The sequence below is a fragment of the Diceros bicornis genome, chromosome 12 (assembly GCF_020826845.1).
Source record: "Diceros bicornis minor isolate mBicDic1 chromosome 12, mDicBic1.mat.cur, whole genome shotgun sequence".
NCBI lineage: Eukaryota > Metazoa > Chordata > Mammalia > Perissodactyla > Rhinocerotidae > Diceros > Diceros bicornis.
The window spans coordinates 4,595,912-4,618,513 of record NC_080751.1 but is presented as its reverse complement, the minus strand read 5'-3'; the positions used below and the strand labels follow the sequence as shown (position 1 = coordinate 4,618,513).

At 48.6% G+C, this 22,602-nt stretch overlaps 2 protein-coding genes across 2 annotated transcripts in view; one reads left to right on the top strand and one right to left on the bottom strand.

Moving 5' to 3' along the window:
• The first annotated feature begins 60 nt into the window (after positions 1-60).
• On the top strand, positions 61-5,158 carry TGOLN2 (trans-golgi network protein 2). The gene is made up of 4 exons (XM_058551898.1): positions 61-511; positions 737-1,530; positions 2,751-2,834; positions 4,383-5,158. Exons 1-4 carry the CDS (start codon positions 61-63, stop codon positions 4,386-4,388), a joined length of 1,335 nt encoding a protein of 444 aa, XP_058407881.1. The 3' UTR covers positions 4,389-5,158.
• A 289-nt stretch (positions 5,159-5,447) lies between these two features.
• RETSAT (retinol saturase) overlaps positions 5,448-22,602 on the bottom strand; it is an 18,145-nt gene continuing 990 nt past the window's right edge. Inside the window, 10 exon segments of the mRNA XM_058550781.1 lie at positions 5,448-10,342; positions 10,609-10,768; positions 10,951-11,117; positions 11,196-11,305; positions 11,568-11,706; positions 15,380-15,499; positions 18,086-18,283; positions 18,746-18,947; positions 19,470-19,711; positions 20,051-20,233. Of these exon segments, the coding sequence (XP_058406764.1) occupies positions 10,203-10,342; positions 10,609-10,768; positions 10,951-11,117; positions 11,196-11,305; positions 11,568-11,706; positions 15,380-15,499; positions 18,086-18,283; positions 18,746-18,947; positions 19,470-19,711; positions 20,051-20,233 (1,661 nt within the window). The 3' untranslated portion in view covers positions 5,448-10,202.

Genomic DNA, 22,602 nt, shown 5'->3' with positions numbered 1-22,602 from the left:
CCTGAGCACAGCACGTTTGTCTGTTGCGGGGAAAGAACCACAAGACGGGAGAAGCTAAAAATGCGAGCAGAGGACGGGGCGAAGAGGCGCCCGGCCCCAGCAACGTCCCTCCCGTGGGGCTGTCCGCGGGCCAGGGAGCTCCTGCTCGGCCTGTATTGTCTCCGAAGCCCGGGGGGAAAGGAGGAAAAGCGTAGTGACGGTCTATTGCGGCTGCTGTGCAGCAAAGAAACCAGGAAAGGTGGACACGCCTTCCACAGGCACCAGCACCCGCCTCCACTAGAAAACCCCTACCTCCCCAGCAGGGAAACCGTAACCACGGTCCACTCGGGCTTTGCCCCAAGCCCCTCCCCTCCCCTCCCCCGGGCGCTGCCGAGGGAGACGCACAGGAAGGGGCGGGGCTATGAGCACCGCGTCGCCCGCGAATCTCGCGAGAGTCATAGAGAGCGGAAGTGGAGTCAGTGCAGGATGAGGTTCCTGGTTGCTTTGGTGCTTGTGACCGTCGCAGCGGCGGGTAAGACCCCCCCCCGCACCTCAATAATGCCACTCTCGCCCCTAGGCCCACCCTCCTCACCATGGCCGGTCGCCGTCTGAGCTCCCTTCTTCCCTGCCGTACCCACCACTCCGCTCGCCATCGTCCTCCCGCCCCCGTTTACCCGTTGTCCCGGGCTCTCCTAGCTCTGAGGGTTCCGTTCTGCCGGCCGGTCTCTTTTCAGGATCACTGGTTTCTCTGTTTCAGGAGTCGCGCCGGGCACTCCCTCGTCAGCCGACGAAAAGCTGTCTCCCATTCCGGAGAAAAGAGAGACTCCGGAGAAAAATCAGTCTCGTACAGAAGGAGACTCCAGCCAGCCCGCCTCGAGCCAGCGGCTTCAAGGAGAAGATTCCCTCAGACTCGCTGAGGGACAGCAGTCCACGAACGACAGCTCTAACAAGCCAGATCAGAAGGGGCAGCCCCCGAACAATGGCTCTGGCACGCTGCGTCAGGAGAAGCAGCCCCCGAACAATGGCTCTGGCACGCTGGCTCAGGAGAAGCAGCCCCCGAACAATGGCTCTGGCACGCTGGGTCAGGAGGGGCAGTCTGTGGAAGACCACCCGGTCTCCAACCCCTCTGATAACAAAGAGTCCACCAAGCCTGATTTAAACACGCCAGGCGACAACGGAGAGACTTCACATGCTTCCAAAACTGAATCTGGGGAGACAGTATTAGTGGACTCCCACTCCGCTTATCCCCAGCAGGAGGGAGAAGGTAAGCCTTCAGAGCTTGCTGAAGAAGTGGAGCCCAAGGAGGCTGACGAAGGTGATACGGAGCCTGAAGAAGGTTCACCACCCAAAGAAGAGAAAGAAATGCCCAGCCTTGCCGCCAGTGAGAACCGTGAAGGGGTCCTTTCGGATTCCATGCGTGGGGAGAAGGATGATGTTTATAAGGACAGTCTTGGAAGTGCCAGTGCAGAGAGCAGCCACTTCTTTGCATATCTGGTGACTGCAGCCATTCTTGTTGCTGTCCTCTATATTGCCTATCACAACAAGCGGAAGGTAAGTCAATAGTTGCCTTAGGAAGAGGAATGGGATTTCCTCCACCCTGAAAGCTCAGTGTATGAGTGTATCCATTACTCATCTGCCTGTGAGCACCTGGGATTTTAAGACAAACTTCAGTTTTCTCTCAGACCTAGCTAGGGCTCTTGACTCTTGTTTTATAAATCGTTTGTTTTCAGGTCTGTTTCCTCTAAGTGCCCTCTGCTGCTGCATTAGGTGCCAAGTTAGGAATTATTATGATCTGATCTGAACTGTGGTCTCCTCCCATAACCTTGAACTTAGATCCTTCACAGCTTCAGAGGACCTGAGTACCTGACAGTTTGTAAGTAGTTACAGCACTTATCTTCCCCTTTCCACTCTTGAGACTGCATCGTTTCTAGCTTCCTTTCCCAAGCTTTTGTCTTCCATCTGCAGCAGCAGAAAGAATGGTTTCAGTTACACAGTCTTCAGCATCAACAGCAAAGGGCCCAGGGACTATCTTCTGCAGTCAGTTGAGTTTCTGATTAGAAGAAAGGCCAGAAATTGCACAGATACACTCATCTTTTACTTCTTTAGCAGGATTTGGTGTGAAGTAATATCTGTGTCTCTTAGCAGCCACTCTAATGACAAAATGATAACATTTCCTATTGAACTCTAAGAATGTAGTAGTTTCTGTAGCCTAATTAAAATTGGATAGTTCAATTCATGATGGCCATAAGGCCAATGGCTGTAAGGAATGAGGAAAGACATTAAGTAAAAATGGTGCGTTGCTTATTCTACATCCAAGTGCTCATCATGGAGAGTAACTTCAGGTGTGAAATGAGAGGGTAAGGCTAAGATGAAGCAGAGTATGGGGTGAAAGTACATTTGCAGGTAAGGAATAATTATTGCTTATGACTTAAAAAAATGGAAATTCTTAGCCTGGAGCTCTCTGGGAAGAGGTTGGCAGATCTTTGACTGAGTGCTCTGGAGTAAATCATACAGACTCCCACAGGCTGGAGCTCAGAACAGCCTTCCTCCATCTGTTATTTCCTCTTTAGCAGTATAAAGGATTCTGATATAACTAGGCCCTGCCCTCCTTAAACTTGTTATGATTTAAATAGGTCTCTTGTGGGCATACTGCTCTTTTTACTGTCAGAGTCATTAACAAATGTACTACCAGGTGACTATCTCTGATTTCACAGACTGAAATATGTCGTCATAGAGCCACTTGTTAATCATTCTCTTTTTCCTTTCCCCAGATTATTGCTTTTGTCCTGGAAGGAAAAAGATCCAAAGTTGCTCGCCGGCCAAAGGCCAGTGACTACCAGCGTTTGGACCAGAAGGTAAGGAAGGAAGACCCAGGTCCGTGGGAGGGACATGCAGTCTCAGATGGGCCCAGCAGTGGGCTTGGCATGGTGGCGGCAGCTAATTCTGGGGGTGCTGCTGCCATTGCCCCTGCCTTTTCAGACCACCAAGGAGAAGCATCTATATATATGTGTCTACAGTGTTAGAACTAGAAGAGACCTTCAGGGACTCTACAACAGCTCCCACCCTGAGGAGGAAACTCAGGCCCAGAAACGTTGCGATTTTTTTCCCTAAGTTCCCACTACAAGTTCATGACAAAATCAAGACCTGATGGCAACTCCCTAGGCTGCCGTCCTGTGCTTTTTGCTACACCAGCGCTTCATAAATTTTAATAGGCATATGAATCACCCTGGGGGGAGTTGTGATAAAAAGCAAAATCTGATTCACCAGGTATGAGATGGAGCCTATGCTTCTACATTTCTAGGAAGTTCCCAGGTGATGCCAAATGCTGCTGGAACCACACTTTAGGTAGCAAAACGCTAGACTACAGTCCCTGAAGACAGACGAGTCTAGAAACATATAGGCCTCCAGCTCCCCAAATCAGCCCTGCTAAGCACTGTGGACTAGATTTCCTGAGTGCAGCCAGCCCATTCCTCTGCCAGAAAGCAAAGCCCTCCTTCCACCCACAGCAGCAGGAGCTGAGTAGAGTTCTCCCCAAAGGCAGCCTGTCTGAGCAGGAACACTGTACTCCCACTGCCTTGCCACCATGCACCCTTCCTTTCCCTTTCTATGTAGCAACAGGGAGGGCATTGGTAAAAGTAGTCAGTGGCCCGACTGTGAGTTGTTCCCTGACTTCCTACGGGCAACACAATTCACGTGTACAGGTCCTGCCAGCTCCAGAATAAGCCACTCAGCTCAGGACATCTTTGCTAACTAGCCCAATAGGTCAGTTTCACAATTTAGCACTGGCCTAGTGCCTCCCCAGAGAATTGACTATAAGGATGTTTTTTCCTCCTACTTCATTATGATTTTTTTCCTGATAAAAAAAAATGCACATGTAAACAATTCAAAACGGGCCAGCCCCGTGGTGTAGTGGTTAAGTGCGCACGCTCTGCTGCTGGCGGCCCGGGTTCGGATCCTGGGCGCGTGCTGACGCACTGCTTGTCAGGCCGTGCTGTGGCAGCGTCCCATATAAAGTGGAGGAAGATGGGCACGGATGTTAGCTGAGGGCTGATCTTCCTCACACACACACTAAAATAAATTAATTAATTAATTAAAAAAAAACAATTCAAAACAATACAGAATGGTACAAAGCAGAAGCCAAGATTCCCATATTCCCTCCACCAAGTGTGTATTTTTTTAGTGTATGTTTTAATTCAAACTGACTTTTAAAATAGTTTTATTTGCTTTTATTTTATCAGTTGCTGTTTGTATGGTGGAGGGTCACTTTGTCTTAATTATGAATTTTTTCTCTGAACCACAACTTTTATAACATTTTTCTTTTTTTTGCCAAAATCATAGCACTAAGGTATATTCCTCTGGAAAAAGATGAAGGTTACCAATGGATTGTGTTGCTCTCGTTTCAGATTTGATTTTTCTGTTCTTGAGAACCTTGTCCTCCCTGCTGATTTGTTTCTAAATCAAGAGAAATGAAGAGAAAAGTACTGTGACCTAAGAGACACCCCTCCTCTAGGGTTTGGTGGCGAGTCTGGACTGGTAGAGGTGGGGGAATTGCTTTGGGTTTTTTGCACCTGCACTTTGGTGACCTTGTACTCCTGTGTTCCTTTTATTTATGCTGGTGTCTTCCATCCTTTCCCCCTCTGAGTGTGGGTAGAGGGAGCATGTGGGAACCCAGCAATGACCAAAGGGAGATCCCAGCCCTGGGCAGGCTACTGCTGCTGACTTCCCTCCCTTGGGCCTTGGCTCTGTAGTAAAGTTACCCCTTGAAAATAGCCTTGTGCTTGCCACGATTTATGTTCACAGACCTAGGAGAAAACTCTGCAGGTTGAGGTGCTTTTCTACCAAGGCCTCTAACTTCGATGGGATGTGCCCTATAAAAGATGGAGAAGATGCTGACTGCTGAGGGGCAAAGGGCTACTTTGAACCCATAATTCTCTTCAAAGGCCACAGCAGCAAACCAAAACAGCAGCTTAAAAAAAGTGTTTTATTGCCTGCAAGTCTAACCTGTCTAGCATAAGTTCTTCACATTTTTCTGATATTTTCATATTGCTTAAGACAAAGTGAATCAACTTCCATTTGATTGAACCGAGCATAAAACTGAACTTGAGGATTTGGGGAGTAAAGCTGTAAAGCCACTGATTCTGTTGCAGATTTTTTAAAAATATAGTTATTATTATTGAAACACTGTGTTCTTCCTTACTCACAATCATAATAGGAACTTTTTGAAGTAGGGTAAGTTCATGCTTTGTGCAAGAAAACATGTAGGAGGATTTTGATTTGGGTCTGCATTTTTTTCAAAGGGCTTTTATGAAACAAGTTTCGCATAAACTATTTTTGCCTTTGTTGCCTAAAATAGACTAAATAGACGTGTATTTAGAAACTAACTGTACTCTCTGTTTTACCTTAATCTAGTTAATGGCCCTCACATCTGATACAAAATGCCAGAAGTAATTAGTAAAAATTCTCCTTTCATCCCATGTCAGGGGTTATAAAAATTCAAGAAATTCAGAGTTGCCCTGGGGCAACTGAGGGTAGTGTCTTGGATCATGCTGTTGTTTTAAATTTTATATAAATCTCTTCTAGTCATGCTACCCTAATATAGAGGGCCTAAAGAGAGTTGTTCCTGCAACAGAAAAACTGAAATAAAATAGCTGATCTCAGGGAAATACAAGAATGTGGGAAGTGAGGGGAATATGATGAATTCTGTGCTATTGAAGAAGTAAGTCTGAAGAAGGGACTGTCCTGTTTGTCATATTATCTTCCACCTTGCTTAAAACAGCCCATGGCTTTGAATTGAGATATTCATTCTTTGCAGGTAAACTATTTGTGGAGATAAGGAATGAATGAATACTCTTCTTGGCATCATTCTTTCTACCTGTGCACCAGTCTTGTAATACTTTCTTCCAACCTGAGGAATCTTCTGTCAGGCTCTCATAGCATTCCCTAAGACCATGGTTATTTTATTCCCTTTTCTGTCTCCCCTTTCCCTATCTTTCCTCCTCCTCTCTAATGTTTTCTATTTGTGCCTGCCTACACTAGCACCTTTCCTTCTACCTTCCTGCATGCCCAGATTTCCCCTGCTCCCATCTAACCTATTTCGTATTCATTCTACTGTTCAACATCTCCAGTAAGTGTTGCTTCCATTACCTTGCCATTCATTTTCTTTATAACCTTTACAAACTCACTTTGGTCCCTGTCTTTCTACGAATAATGTTTTTCCAAAGGTTCAGATCACTAAATCCATTGGCTCGGTCTTGTCCATGATAGAATTGGACACTATTGACCATCCAAATTGAAATTCCTCTCTTTTGGTTTCTCTGACAAAGTGCCCTGGCTTCTAAGAACTCCTTTGCCTTATCTTCTGCTGGTGGGGGAGAGGGCCCTCAAAGGCAGGTCTCTCTATTCCTTTATCTCCTCAGACGTTCATCCATTCTTCATCCTTTTGGGAATTTGGCCTAGTTCCCAAAGAACCCAGTCCTGCTGTGTGCTAAATAGTTCAGCTGGGTTGTCGTATTGTCACTAAAACTGAATTTCTTTTTTCTACCCATTAAGCTGCCCCTCTCAACTGCCTAGTTTCTTTAATCATCTCAACTCCAAACTGCAAACTTTCACCATTTTTCTCTTGTCACAAATGTCCTATCCATCTTTTTTTAAAATATCTCCAGCTACAATCTTTCCATTTTCCTTGCTTCCCTGTCCCCCTCACCCACCCATTTCACCTCTCTCCTGGATTTTTTTTTTTCCCAGGAGCCACCTTAATTGGTTCTCCTGTCTCTTGTGTGCATAAAGAGACCAGATTGGTCTTTCCAAAATATGTGCCCTGATTTGAAACTTCTGTCTGTACCTCTCATGGCTTAGAGAGTCAAGTTTCTAGGCTCTTTAGTATTCAGGACTCTGCAGATTGGCACTTTCCTGCCTGTCTTTCTCTGCATCCTAGCAAGGCCAGAGGCTTCTCGTCAGGTGCCCATCTAGGCCTCTGTGCCTCTCTCTTCCTGGTATGTCCTCCATTCCCTGGCTTGCTATGGTTGTTCTTTGGTTAGGGTGCTCTCCTTTCTTTTCTTTCCCTTGCCTCCCCAAAATGTGTTTCTTCAGGGCCCAGCTCAAGTTTCCCCATGTACCCCCCTGACTTTCCCACCCCACATGATTGGCTCTTTCCATTCTACTCTAATAGCTCTTAATAATGCCAATCACAAATTTGGGAACTTCAGCAAAACCGGGCAGTCAGTATCTGATGTCTCCGGTCTCCTCAAGAAACCTAAGCTACTTGCAGGAGCGCCAGTGGCACTGTTTCCGTATCTGCCTAGCATAGTGACGTTCCTCAGGAGTTAATTTCTTCTTGCAAAGGAGACGTTTTCTTTGTTCAGGACATCTGGATGTGACTTAACCGAGGTCTCACACAGCTCCTTCTGGCTAGTGTTTGTTATCCCTTATTGATGGATTTTGGTCGTAAAGAGAGCAGAAAGGTTGGTTTCGGGAACCAGGAGGGTTGGCACCAAGTGCACTTGTTAAGTATTGTGGAGACCACATAGCTCCACTTTTTGAGCCTCTGAGAAGTATCGTTTCCTGTGGTGAAAGAGTAAATAGAATTGAAGTTTCACTTTAGAAATGGCACTGAAGGAAATCTCTCACACCAAAGGAAAACTTGTTTTCTGGGTAGTTGTCTTTTTGAAGATAGACTATTTGAAGCATGTTTTCCTAGAGATTGTGTGGATGAGGGTGAGCTGGCTGAGGCATCCCTCAAGCTGGGTGTGGGGGGAGGAAAGAAGCACAGGGAGCCATGAGCACACCCCTACCTAGACAGCTGTGTGCTTCCTTTCCTGCCCCAGCTTTTGGTTGAAAGGTCATTTCTATTAGGAGGAATCTGTGCTTCAGACATCGATGGTAATAGAGGAGCTTGTTCTCTTACAGGTTACTGAGTAGAATTATTTCAAGTCTGGGGAAGTGGAAGGCCAGTCTATCTAGAAAGGCTAAGACAACTCAGAAAGGCCTGACAACTAGATATATGTATACTCGGACATTTGTTTTCCCATGATGGTTTTTAATGAAATATTTGGTGATAGAATTCTAAACCTCTAAAATTCCCGATAGTGATTTTCATTTTCTTCTCCATTTCATGCCATTTAAATCAAAAAAAGAAGCCTGCCCCTTGTTTTTACAGGGTAACTTGATACATACTGCTGCACGTGTGATGAAAGCTAGCAGGCTTTGCACATGTTCTGAATCATTTGAACAGAGAGGCGTATGCTGTACACCAGACCCTGTAGTTCTGCCAGCTGTTTTCTGAACACTCTTGCTGGGAAGGTTGCATTTAGCCTTGCCTTGCTTAAGTAAGAATCCTGGGAAGAGATTTTCAGGTTTAATTTAACTGTACACCCAGAGCCAAGACTGACTCTCACCTCACCTGCTTCCACAAGTCACATGTGAATTTCCTAAATATCCCAGTCTAGAAACTCCTCTGTAAACGTGTTGGGTCTGAGCTGTGTGGTCTTCCAAGCTGCCAACAGAGCCAGCCCCTCACACTCTTTGACAGATATTCCCTTAATTCAGAAGTCTGTTGTGTTAAATAAATGGTTGATTGTTGAAACTGTTTCCCTTCCTTTTTCGTTTACCCAGTTAGATTGGCAATGTTTTCTATTTTCAGCTTTTTGTAATTTAATTACTTAATTTTATTTTTTAAAGCTTATTTGGTCTGATTATAAGTATTTTTCAGTACATAACATTTTACTGAGCTTCTATGAATGCCATCTCAATGTAGTTTTGTATCATTGCACAGAAACCAAAATAAATTCAAATATTAAAGCTATAAAATCATTAAATTTATTAATATTGCATTAAAATTGACTGAAATAAGGCCTAACATAAGTGAAAGGTCATTTTTTTGTTTTTAGCCTTTAGCCTTCATTCACCTTCCCATCTAGTCCCTATATATGTACCAATAAACTGGAAACAGCATTCCTGAACTTTGCACATGTTCTTTCTATGTTCCGATCCCGACTGATTTCCAACCCCACTCCTCCTCCCCATCAGGCAGCCATGTTCTAGGTTTAGGAGGTAGCTGGGCCCTTTGTCATGATACACTCAGTTACCTTTCAGTGCTTGTCTTCTGCTGTACCCTTGACCTGGAATGCTCTTTCAGCCTGCTTCAACCCCAGTGAAGTCATCTTTCCTGTCCTGTGCCCTAACTACTAACGTCACCCTTAGCTGTGTATTTTTGGAAGATAAGCCTTGAGGCTCAGGTGCTGAGCTCTGTGAGGGTATCTTGGTGCTGGCACATTGAGAACCCAATGTCATCCCAATCATAAGGAAGATGAACCTAGGGCCTGGCTGCACACAAATTGGATATTATCTTCTAACATACAGCTCAATAACTAATATGTTGTCATTACCCCCAGCCCCCACAACCACACTGAGCCTATCACAGGCATTTCCCCACTCTGAAAGAGCCATTGAAACCAGCAAAAATAGGATCTGGAGGCCTCTGAACACTATGGAACTATAACCAAAACCATGCCCAGGTGTTGACTAAAACCTCATTAGGCACTCTTTTTCCTCAATGGTGTAGAACTCCTGCAGTGCAGCATTAAGAGTGAATGAGAGGAGGGGCCCGCCAGGTGGTGTAGTGGTTAAGTTCATACGCTCCACTTCAGTGGCCCTGGGTTCACGGGTTCAGATCCCGGGCACAGACCTGTGCACCGCTCATCAAGCCATGCTGTGGCGGCGTCCCACACACAAAATAGAGGAAGATGGGCACAGACGTTAGCTCAGAGCCAATCTTCCTCAGGAAAAAAAAAGAGTGAATGAGAGGAGAAGCCTTGGGACAAATGGACCAACCTACTGCAGCTGACCGACACTTTCAAGGGTTCTAGCCACCTGATCAAAAGAACGTTCACTTGGATTGTTCAGAGTTAGGAGGTATGGGTGTGGGGTGCAGAGCACTCTGCCTGATGAGACATTAAGGCTATCTAAAGCACAGCCCACACTGGGCCTTTTAGTAGGGCCACCATATTATAAAGAGTATGAAATGTCATCGCCTGCCCCTGCTGGAAGAGCTTCAGTTTAAGAACTGTGATCTATGCTAGACTTGTGTGTCAGACCTGTATTCACAAATCAAAAACAAATTAGAGTGCCTTTACGTGAGCAAGGAAATAATGCAGAAAGACATTACGGGTAAGTCAGGGGCTGTGCCACAGCACTGGCAAAATTCCTCTGACTCATCTCTGACCAAACTAATTCTTCTTCTTCTGTGCCTGGATCCTTGAGCCAAGCTTCTTAAGGTCTAAGTACAGGTTCCGCTTCAGGATGGCGCTACTGCACAGCAAGGCCCCTTGCAGGGCCCCCATCAACCCACAGGTGAAGATATCCTGGCCTAGGAGACAAGAGCAGAGGCCCATGAGCATCCCCCAAGTGGGGGAGAGGGGAGAGCAAGGGCTCTCGTGTTCACTCCTCCACACTAGGGCCACCCAGGGATGACTTCAGATCAGGACCAGGGTCCACAGCCTGCCGAGGGAGCCCAGCTCAGGCTGTGGGGGGCTGCAGGAGAAAGCAGGACCTAAGGACGGGAACAGAGGACTTTGGGTGACAGGGAGGCCCAGGGTCTCAGGTCCTGGCAAAATGGGGCAGTCCGTACTGTACCTGTCAGGTAGAGGTTGGGGATGGGGCTTTGGGCCCTCATGGAGGCCATCACATGAGGTTGCAGGCGGGCCAGGTCGTGGTCTGCCCCATAGCAGGCACCCCGGGGAGCAGCCAGATAGAACTGACTGGTCAGTGGGGATCCTCCACTCACACTCTCCACCTGAGGAGGCAAAGAAGGCAGTGGGACTTGTGAGAGCCTTGTCTCTTCTGCTCGCCTTGAATGAGCTGACCGCCTGGGACGAGGGTTCCCTGGCCTTCCCTGGAGCTCAATTATCCCAGGCCTTTGCTCCCCTGCCCCAAAGAAAGGGTCCGTCACCACAACCACATAGTCTACCCTCCTACCTTTCCCTCCAGCTGTGGGAACAGCTTCATGACAACTGACAGGGAGGCTTCAACAAAGGAGTTTTTGAGGGTCTCATAGTCGCTGCTCCGCTTTCCTTTGGGCTCCTCCCGCCATTCCTCAAACCACTCATAGGAAGTGGGCACTAGCATGATCAATGTAGACCGGTCTGGGGATGCAGGGCTGGGGTTACTACCGCCTGGCCCCTTCCCTGCCCCAACCCCCTCCCCCAGACCTTAGGCCCCACCTGGGAATCAGTCCTCCCAAGTTGGGTCCTTGGCTGATGAGGAGGCAATGAAGAGAAAGGGCAGGTGTGCTGCAGCCTTTTCCCTGGGCATAGAGAGGAAGTGCTCCATCCTGGGGGTGAGAGGAGTGTGGCTGCCGATCTCCAGGCCACCAGCACCACCCCCAGGACAGTTCATCCCCGGGGACTCCCCATGGTTATGAAGCTAAGGCACAGCCTAGGTGTGAAAAACCCTCCCAGGAGTAAATTCCTGCCCACTTCCTCCCAGTCCATATCCTGCTGCTTATTCCCCAGTGTCAAGGGAGAAAGAGGGGCGCTGTGGGCTGTGGGCCCATGCTGACGCCCTCTCCCCACACATGCACACACAAGCCTTACGCCTTATCCATGTCTGTGTCAAAATAAACAAAGTAGTTGGTGGACTGCAGACCCAAGTCCTTCTTGGTGCCTCGTAGGCAGATGAACACAGACAGTATGCTCATGCCGGGCCGCACCATCCCCAGCTGCTGCTTCACACCTGCCAAAGATAACTGGTGAGGGCTCGTGACCTGTGGCCAGAGATGGCCACTCCCTGCCCCAGGAGAGCCTGCTGATGCCTGCTCACTCTCTCTGGAGCCTTGTCCTCCGCTGCCAGCCCAGCCTCTGGGCCATCTTTACAGCTCTTGTTTCAACATTGACTTGGCAGAGGCCTGCTCTTCTGTCTCCTGCCTGTGAAGGACACAACCGATTCCTGATCTTCCACCTCCACCCACTTCTGCTCTAAGCACCTTTAGAAGCAGGTGACGCCCAGCCTCCCTAAGCTGGCTCACAGCGCCTGCAGGACAGTCGCAGGCTAACTGCCTCCAACCTCCTCCTTAATGTCTTTCGGTTATGAGCAGATGACTGGGCTCCATACTACAAAGACCACACATGTGAACAGTAGTTTGTTATAAGCCTTGATTTCAGCATTAACTTGAGTACAAGCCATCTAATGAATGAATATGCATGATTCCTAATGTGCTGTTCAGTCAGTACAAGGCCTGGAAATGGTAAGCAGCGCAGATGAACAAATGCAAATGGCATTCCTGGCGCTTGGCATTTCAGGATTCAGCTAGGGGAGGAGGCAAGAACAGCACCAGGGAGGAAGGCAACAGCCACCTGAGGGCTCTAATGTCCCTGGGACCTAAGCAGCTGTGCCTCCCCACCTCAACAGATGACCCCAGACCAGTTTTCCAGAAATTGCTCCTACAAATTCTTACCCTTTGTTCCCATTGAGGATAACTCAGCCACTGGCTGCTCTGCTTACTTCATTTAACAAATCTTTGTTGAGGACCTAACGTGCAGAATCCTTTGCTGGGCCCCGGGGATACTATAAGGAATCACATATGATGCCTGTCAACTGGAAAAGAGGCTTTCCTGAAAGAAGCTGGCGATCCTCACAGAGGCTGCAAAGAATGAAGTGCTATGGGCAGGGTGACCATAGAATCTGTCATCCAAAACAGGCCACTTTTGAGAGTGAAAGGGGGCATTATAACAACTACAGTAGGACAACAGGCATAAGATTTACAGACACCCAGCTATGGGAGTACATTGAGGAGGGAAGGGGAATGTGGGGTTCCAGAGCTGCCGTCAGGAGCAATGGACTGCCCTGGAGCCACAGGAGCACCTTATCACCTGCTCCCGGCACCCAGGGGCAATCACACCGCCGGCACTCCCTCTCCAGTGGGGTGGGTGTGGCCATGGACAGAACCAGGGGCCTAGAAGTGAAACCCCCTAGGTCTTCAGAGGCCCAGTAGAACAATTACCTCCACCTAGCCCTTCCTTTCCCTTTCCCCAGCTAGAAGGAAGGGATCTAGGAAGGTATACCTGGTAGAAAAATATAACCTTGGGTCCTGAATAAGACACCCAACAATTATATCAAGCCTTTCTTCTCCATTCCAGCCTTAGCTTCCCTTACAGATATTGGCAGACTAGTCTTCCCCACTCAAAAAACTTCCTCTGCAAAACATCCCCAGTAACCTCCTCAAGGCTCAGCAGTGGAATTAAGACAGGTGCTCCTATTCACAAAGGCTCCCTCTGCCTGACCACCTTACCTCCACCCTCAACCCCAACTGGCACTGCCTGTCCCAGAGGCCACCAGAGATCTGGTTCCCATCTGTGAGAGGAAGATAGACCTATGAGAATCTCCACCCCCAACAGATGGAAACAAAGAAGTCCCAGCACCTGGGCTCTCTGAGTTAAGCATCATCGCTGCCACTGCCTGAAATGTTCTGAAACTGGGATTCATCTGGGGCAGCATCCAACTCCCCACCCAAGGCAGGCAAACAGTCCTTCAGCCCATTGGGGGCTGGTACCATTAGATTGGTTTCAGAGCTAAGATACATAAGAGCAGTGAAAGCTGTAACCGGACAGTGAAGGGAGGGCAAGCTGAACAGGTAACTGTAGCATCGCTGCCTAGAGAGAAGGCAGGCCCGGGTGGGACACTGGGACCTCTCAGAGGACAGTGTCAAGGTTCAGAGGTCCTGCGAGACAGGGAGGCAGGAAGTACCAGAGGCAAAGTCTGTTGGCCCACCCAGCCCCACCCCACTGCCCTGCCACGGGGCAGTCTCTGCCTCACCCCACGCTGCTCACCCAGTCTGAGAGAGGGGAGGCTCAGCTGGCAGCAGATGCTGGCTGAGGCCCAGCTAAGTGAGGCAAAGGAATGAGAAGGCTGGTTTTTGGTAGTACACATCTTACACCTTAGAGACAATTACAACTGCCACTCCACCCTCTCCCCTACAAGGAAATCTAGGACCTCACTTTTCTATTGAACCCACTCTGCTGCCCACGTTCCCCTGCTCCTCAAAGAGTGGCCCCCGGGCCACCCTCTGGGGTGGAGAGCCCCTTCCCACTGCTCTCTGGGCTTCTCCTCCACGCACCCCTGAAGTCCATGATTTCCATCCCAACCACATCTTGAGCTGCCCCCTTCTCTCTACCTCCGACCCCAGCCAGAGGCCTCTATCCAGACCCCTCTCTCTTACCTCCCTGGATTATTGGTCCCCTCCTGGCCAGCTGGCGTCCTTTCCTCAGATCACACCAGTAGCTTCTGGTTACATGATATCCTCAAGTCTTTCAAAATGGTAACTTCTCATCTAACTTTGGCTCAGCTACTTTGTTCTCTGTGGGCTGGCCTGCTCTCCTGCCCCTAAAACTTTTAGTGAGGGCTTTTCTCTGGAAGCCCCAAGCTTCTCAGCCCAGAGCAGGCCGAGAGCCCCGGCTGTCAAGTCAGACACAGCAGCATTCTCATCTCAGCTTTGCCACTTTCGAGCTAGGCGGCCATGGGAAGTTACTTCACTGGTATGGGCCTCCACTTCCCCAGCAATAAACATGAGGATCACAGTGTCTCTCTCCCAGCTGGCTCTGAGGATCAAGTGCAATGACAAAGGTCAAGCCTCTCACACAGACTCACCAAGGACACACCCATAAACATGCCTACCTCCCCCCTTCACAAAACCAGGCTTTTATTTTTGGATACAGCCTATTAGAGGAGATGACTGGATTGAGGCTTATTTCTGTGTAGGTCCCAGATTTGATCACAGGGCTCAAGGAAGAGAAGAAAGCCAGAAGGGTACTCCTGCAGCCTCAGCCCCATAAGGAGCTGGTTCCTGAAAGAGGCAGAAAAGTAGAACCCTGGGTCCCAAATAAAGCACACAACAATTCATCAAGCCTTTCTTCTCCACGCCAGCCTTAGCTTCCCTTACTGAAAATGTCAGACCAGTCTTCCCCACTCAAAATAAGTGAAAAATTAAGGACAGAAGCAGGATTCATACCACAAACTTAGTGAAAACCCTAGAAATGTTCCTTTAGGACTCTACCCACCATCATTAACTATGAGAAAAATGACCTAAGATCTAGGGAAACTGGAAATGGCAACTTGGAATGGAGACTTAAAAGAGGAGAGTTTGGAAAAGTGGTTGAGGTTATAAGGGGAAAAGGGATACATATGCCAAGAATGAAATGAGAGATAAGGACCAAAGGGTGGGGATACAAAGGAAGTTGTTTCCCAGCCCCTAAATACAGAGGCCTTGCTGGGAATGGATGTTCAAGACCGGTGTGCTCACCTTTTCTGCTTAAGGACAAAGGGCAGCCACCGCCCTGGGGAAAGCATCAGCCTGGCTGGCTCCAGAACAGTGCTGGGGAACTTGGAAGAGAGCAACACAGCCCAGTCTTACCTGGCAGACAGCGGGCCTTCTCTGGCAATAAGTACTCATAGGTATTGAACAGTCCTGCGTCGGAGATCACGATGGGACAATAGATGTTCACCAGCTCCTGACCCTTCTTCACACTGACACCTGCAGACACAAGAGCGTGGCTAAGGTTCTGTGTGCTCCATGAGGAAGAGAAAGGCCCATATCCCACACAGATTTCTCCCAGCCTACACTTCATTTTCTCAGACCTGGGTGTCCTCCAGCCCACCTGGGGCCAGGCGGGCAGGCCCCTGGAAATCTGCAGTCAGTGAAGCATCCTCAAGCACTCTCTGCTCTTCCCACAGTCGCTTGGCGCTCACCTTCCCTCGCTCTCTCCCCACCCCGTGTGGGCGCTCTTTTCTTTAGCCAGACCCAACCACCTCCACACTAACCCTGACAGAGCTCCTGGGCTGAAGCCCATTGGAATCCCAGGCCCTTCTTCACTGCTGCCAAAGTTCTATTTCCAAAATACTCTCTTTAGAACCCTCCCATGGCACCTCAACCTCTATAAAAGAAACTCCAAAGTCTTGTATCAGCCTTCCATGATCTGGTCCCTTCTGTGTGTCCAGCCTCATCTCTGGCCACTCTCACTAAACTATTAGGTAGAACCATATGAAACAGCTGATATTCAACCATTTTTGACCTATAAAAATGGCACTTTCCCAGTATGGCAATTTCTCAAAAAATTAAAAATAGAAATACCATACAACCCAGCTATCCCACTACTGGCTATTTATGCCAAGAACATGAAATAAACAATACAAGGAGACTCATGCACCTCTACGTTCGTTGCAGCATTATTCACAATAGCCAAGACGTGGAAGCAACTTAAGTGCCCAACAACTGATGAATGGATAAAGAAGATGTGGTGTATATATACAATGGAATACTACTCAGCCATAAAAAAAGACAAAATTGTCCCATTTGCAACAACATGGATGGGCCCTGAGTATTTTGTTAAGCAAAATAAGCCAGACAGAGAAAGACAAACACCGTATGATTTCACTCATATGTGGAAGATAAACAAACACATGGACGAAGAGAACAGATTAGTGGTTACTGAGGGGAAGGGGGTTGGGGGTTGGGCATAAGGGGTAAAGGGCACATATATATGGTGACTGACAAATAATAATGTACAACTGAAATTTCACAATGTTATAAACTATTATGACCTCAATAAAAAAAAAAAGGCAATTTCTTATGGTTCAACCCAGTATTTCCAGATGCCTAAAAATACTCAGCCCTTTCATAACTCCATGCCTTTGCACATTCTGTTCCCTCTGCCTAGCTTCCTCTCACCCTTTATGACCTGGCTCAAGCACCCCTGCCTTCCCTCGAGACATTCCCTGTTCTACCATCCCCTATGTCACCTCCCATCCTTAGTATGTGCCTCTATATGGCACTTACATTATATCACAGTGATCTTCCCTAGGAGACCGGAAACTTCTTGAGTTAGAGATTGGGACTTACTTTTTGTGTGTGTGACGAGATTAGCCCTATGCTAACATCTGCCAATCCTCCTCTTTTTTTTGCCGAGGAAGACTGGTCCTGGGCTAACATCCGTGCCCATCTTCCTCCACTTTATATGGGACGCCGCCACAGCATGGCTTGCCAAGCAGTGCATCGGTGCGCGTCCGGGATCCGAACCGGGGAACCCCGGGCCGCCGCAGCACAGCGCGCGCACTTAACCGCTTGCGCCACCGGGCCGGCCCCAGGACTTACTTATTTTTTATCTCCATCTTTTATTGCCTAGCACATGAAAAACACGAATAAATATATTCTGAATTGAATTTAACTGAATCAATAAACCCACCTGGCTTCATGGACCCCTTTTGGCTGGAAGGAGAACTTGCTCGTGCACATCAGGGAAAATCTCACACAACTGACAGCCACCTCTCTCACCACCCCACAATTTCCTAGTCTCTTCTACAAACGTGTTCTCAGAGAGTGCTGATGGCCTTTTCTCCATCGGTTTTTTGGGGCACTGGGCCACCCACTCACCACCTCCTCCTTGAAAGCTTCCTTTGGTGAATTCACCATCACACCAGCCCTGTTTTCCTCAGGCCTCTCTCTGTCCCCTCCCCTGATGCTTCTTTAAGCACCGCCTAGTCATGGATGGCCTGTTCTATGTATAGAGTCCTTCCTTGCATAGACCTCTCATAGAGTTCATCCACAGTGGGGTTTTGACTCTCTGTGCAGGTAACAACAAAGACCTGAACCTGGATAACGAGATTCTAGGCCCCACACTGCCATTTACAGATTGAGGGCAGGGCATCCTGCTGGCCTCCACACTGCCCTATGGAGTGCCCAAGTGACTCATTCATTCCATCAGTCACTGAACAAACATCTACTGAGCCTATTATGTTTAAGATTTATAGACATAAAGATTAAAAAGACATAGTCCCTACACTCCAGGAGGTCAGGGATTACTGGATAACTATTTTTATCTATTGAATAAATGATTAAACGTTGTTCTTGGGAAACCATGCAATCCTTTATCCTTCCCGCATCCTTTTTACCTCCAGACTAATCTCTATTCTTGGGCCCCTGTTCTGGGGCAGATTCCAGCCTTTAACCCCAAGAGAAGGGCGGTTCTTCTACACCTTCTGCCCTTGGTGCTTTCTTTTCTCTGCACCCCAGATCTCTCCCCTCCCAGCCCAGGGACCGGGAAGCACGACGCAGGGCTCTCACCACAGGCTTTCCCAGCTGAGTCCAGCAACACACTCTGCACAGGGGCCCTCGTCAGGACAGCGCCCCCGGCCCGCTGAATCACAGGGATGGTGTGGAAGGCGATTTCACTGGAACCCCCTCGGGGATAAAAGGCCCCTTTTATGTAGTGGTCAACCAGCAGAGCATGCATGGAAAAGGCGGTGTGGCTGGGGGTTACGCCTACAGAAGACAGGAAGCAGTGATGAGGCAAGAGCAGACAGGAGCACCATTCAGAAAGGAACATGGGTTCCTGTCAGATGACGCGCAGCCTGAGTCTATCCATCTCATGATCCAGATGATCCCCAGGGCTCAGGGGAGCCAGAGGCCCTGTTTCTATCCAAACATGGGGTACCTTGCAGATCTTGGGGCTACTGGGAATGTCCTCCCTGCAAACTGCCACGCTGCCAAGACCAGGCAGGATAGTGTTGGTTGAAAAGGAAAATCATCCAGGGTGTGGAGGAAGGGAATTTCTACCAGTGAGTCAGCAGGTAGGTGGACAGACTTCTCATCCATAAGCTCCAGAGGGCCTGGGGTTTATACTGCTCCATTTCAATCAGCCAAGCAGCTTCGAGAAGAAAGGTTGAGCCAAGAGGGCAGCAGCTCCTCCTCCAGGAGCTGCCCAGGGCCAAGGCCAGTACCCACCGTAAGTGGGGAAGATGTAGCTGAGCACTGCCTGGAGCTCCTGGGAGGCGGGCAGCTGCCGCAGGACCTCAGCCAGGCTCTGGGTGGACGCACGAAGGAACGGAGAGAAACGGGTGAGCAGCCCACACTTGCTGAGGAGCTGAGCCACAGGCAAAGGGAGGATCTTCAACAAGACGGCATGAACAGCTCCACTGGATACCACCTGGGGAAGAAAATGAGCAGGGAGGGACAGGTCTCATCTCTAGAACCTGTGACAGAATCACCATTCCAACAGGCTGCACCAGCCCAAGGGCCCAGTAACACTTACCTCCAAACTTTGCTGAATTTGGATTTTTTAAAAATATGTACTCTGTGAATTTTTCCCATTCTACACTCAGATGAGTCCCTTTTTGTGCTTTGCAGTTTCCTGCCCAAATTCCTTTTGAAAAATCCCCATCTGGTCTCAGATGAAGCAAAAAAAGGGTAGTGATCTGACTGCATGGAAGCCAGCCTTGTCAGGGAGGAGAGCAGGGCGCCCCCAGAAGCCAGAGTGAGAGTGGCAGCTGCTGAGCCCAGGCTCCAGAGACAGAGGGCCCAGCTGGACACAGAGGCCAACCCGGGCGGGGGCTGAGTTCAGGACAGACATGACTAGTCCTCCCTTCCTGCCTCCCCCACCAGTCACTCCACTAATGAAGAAGGTCAGCCTTGTCGAAAATAAACGGGGTCCTCAGCATGTCCATGTTACCTTAACCAGCTTCATATACTTGTCAATGGCAGCCTCTTCCCGGGGAAACTTCTCCTTGAGGCCCTGAATGTAGGCTTTCTTTCCACTGTACATGGGGAACTCTTTTCGGCCACTGGGCCCTTCTAGTACCATGACGTCAAAGGGGGAAGACAAGTGAGCCCAGTCCAGCTGCCCCTCAGTGATCTGGTCCAAGATGAAACGGTCAAAGCTGCCCTCCTCCATGCGCCCAATATAATGGATTCCTGTTGGGAGATGGAAAAACAAGGTGTCATAGGGATAAGGGGATTCAGCCCTGGAATGGTGGACAAGGAAGCAAGGTGGTAAGAATGTCCTGCAAGGCCAAGTCCACGCCCAGGGGGCGCTGCCACCCTTTCTGTAGGGAAGTGTTGCAGCAGAAACCACCAAACTCTGCCCAGCTCAGCTCCCAGGGGGTATGGCTGTCAGACAAGGAAAGTGGTGCCCGGAGAGAAGATGGGGCCTCCAAAACAACAGAAATGCCCAAGATCATCCCCCACAACAGCTGCTCCAAGCCTCCTGAAGATAAGAGCCAAGCTCCCAACCCTTTTCCACATAAGCCTTACCTGTGTCAAATTCAAGGCCATTCTGTCCAAAGGTATGACAACAGCCTCCTGCCTTGGTATGTTGTTCCAGCACCAGAACTCGCTTGCCAGCTTTGGCCAGAATCGCAGCTGCAGCCAGGCCCCCAAAGCCACTGCCAATCACCACCACATCCAGCTTCTCTGGCACTCGGCTGGCTGAGAAAGCTGCAGCAGAGGGAAGAGATGGAGCATGGACTTCTCAGGGAGGGGCAGCAAAAGGGCAAAGGTGTGGAAGCCAAGGAAGACTCTTCTGGCTTGTACAATGCGAGAAAACTCTAGAGCAGTTTGGGGCTCTTGACTAATCTATCTCAAACATTTTACTGGGAAGTACTCAGGACCAGCCAGGCAAATTAAACAAAGTGATTTGTTTTGATCTGAACGGGTTTAACCAAAGCCACTATGTTCCTAGGGATTTTCCCTACTTTCAAAGAAAGCAAGAATCAGTAAACTATTATAGGAACAAAACAGAAAGCTGACAACAATACAGGCTGAAAAACCTAAGTGCAGACAGAGAGAGAGCTAGGGAAGAAAGAAAACAAGGAGGTGGGGGATGGAGGAGAGTGTCATGGGGCAGGCTGTTGGGCCACGGAACTGTCCATTCACAAGCTGGTTATCTTTGGAAAATGCAGGATCTGCAGGTGCTGGTGGCACAGCCTGGTCATATGATGGTTCTTTGAGATCCTGATGCAGAAGCTTGGGCAGGACAGAGATGAGAAATCACAGGACCACCCCCTCATACCAGAAAAGTCTGGAGGCAGGGCTAAGGGGGCAGCATCCACACAAGACAAAACTAGACAGCAAGTGGTGCTACATGGGCACTTCCAACACAAGATCTGTTCTTTAAAGATCACTCCCAAAGAATTTTTCAAGCTGCAAGAGAACTTGGTAAACTTTTAACTTTTCAAATGTTTTTAGAAACATGTGTAGTGAAAAATACATTTTATATCACAACCCAGAACATATGTAAGTATATAATATAAAAGTTTCACAATACAATACTTACCAAAACTATGTATGATGCACTCTGATATTTTCTATTCTACTGGTTTGAAAAACAGTTAAATTAGTCATCTCATTTTTAGCCCAACCTAGATAAGTGAAGTGACTTGCTAATGGTTATGCAGTAAATTAGTATCAGAGTCTAAGCTAAAACTTAGATCTCTGAAGTTCAGACTAATATTCCTCTCACTTAGAATAGTATCGTCTCCAACTGTGTAGCAAGACATGGCACACAGAATTCTAAAATTTACAAGTGAGAGGGACCCTGGAGATCAAACAGAGGATCCAATTAAAAAAAAAAAGTAGCAGAATTCTTTCTTTAAACCTTAGAAGTAACCCCAAAATATGTTTTAAAGATGACAGTGGTGGGCCGGCCCCGTGGCTTAGCAGTTGAGTGCGTGCGCTTCACTGCTGGCGGCCCGGGTTCGGATCCCGGGCGAGCACCGATGCACCGCTTCTCCGGCCATGCTGAGGCTGCGTCCCACATGCAGCAACTAGAAGGATGTGCAGCTATGACACACAACTATCTACTGGGGCTTTGGGGGAACAAATAAATAAATAAAAATAAAAAAGAAATAAAATTGTGGCAAAATACTGAGAAATATTTAAAAAAAAAAAAGATGACAGTGTAGGTACTCTGGTAGAGGGAAGAGTGGCTCTGAGCTTGACGCACCCTGTTGAGCCTCTCCCAAAGTTTTAGAACCAGGGTTCAACCAGAAGATTTGACAGGCATAACCAGTCAAATCACTTGATGGGCATTTTGCAACTTCCTCTACAGACTGGAAGAGATTTCTGTGCAGCTCCCCTAAGTCGTTGAACCCATGGAGGAGGGTAAGTGAAAAAGTTAAGGTCCTGGAGCCAAGTGGGGAAAGGTTCCTTCCTGTCTATCCCAGGAGCTGCACCCATAGATGGTGGCACGCCCAGGACGCCAGCGCCTGTGGAGCCACTATTCCCCAGGTCCGCCCAGGCAAAGGCCCTTGCCGGTGGATACTAAAGCAGGGCACCTCCACGTGCAGGGAATCTCTCCCAGCACTTTTTGTTGTTAGTGCCCTGGACTCAATTCCAACTCCTAGGGACCCTGTGTAAAGCAGAGCAGAACACTGCCAGGTCTTTTCGTGCCATCTTCTCATAGTCCGGCACTACATCAGACAATGGTCCACTGTTGTTGTTTTTTTGTTGTTAATAATTTTACTTATTTATTTTTCCCCCAAAGCCCCCAGCAGACAGTTGCATGTCACAGCCGCACATCCTTCCAGTTGCTGCACGTGGGACGCGGCCCCAGCATGGCCGGAGAAGTGGTGCGTGGGTGCGCGCCCGGGATCCGAACCCGGGTCGCCAGCAGCGGAGCGCGCGCACTCAACCGCTAAGCCACTGGGCCGGCCCTGGTTCACTCTGTTATTCACAGGGTTTTCACGGCCAATTTCTTCGTAAGTGAATGGGTGGCCAGGTCCTTCTTCCTCCTAGTCTGTCTAGTCTGGAAGCTCTGCTGAAATCTGTCCACCACGGGTGACCCTGCTGGTATTTGAAATACCAGT

Excerpts from the sequence above, each read along its gene's own strand:
- TGOLN2 (XM_058551898.1), top strand. The coding sequence starts at position 61 with ATGCGAGCAGAGGACGGGGCGAAGAGGCGCCCGGCCCCAGCAACGTCC. Across the intron at positions 512-736 it reads TGTGACCGTCGCAGCGGCGG|GAGTCGCGCCGGGCACTCCC; the intron begins GTAAGACCCCCC and ends TCTCTGTTTCAG. Across the intron at positions 1,531-2,750 it reads CCTATCACAACAAGCGGAAG|ATTATTGCTTTTGTCCTGGA; the intron begins GTAAGTCAATAG and ends TCCTTTCCCCAG.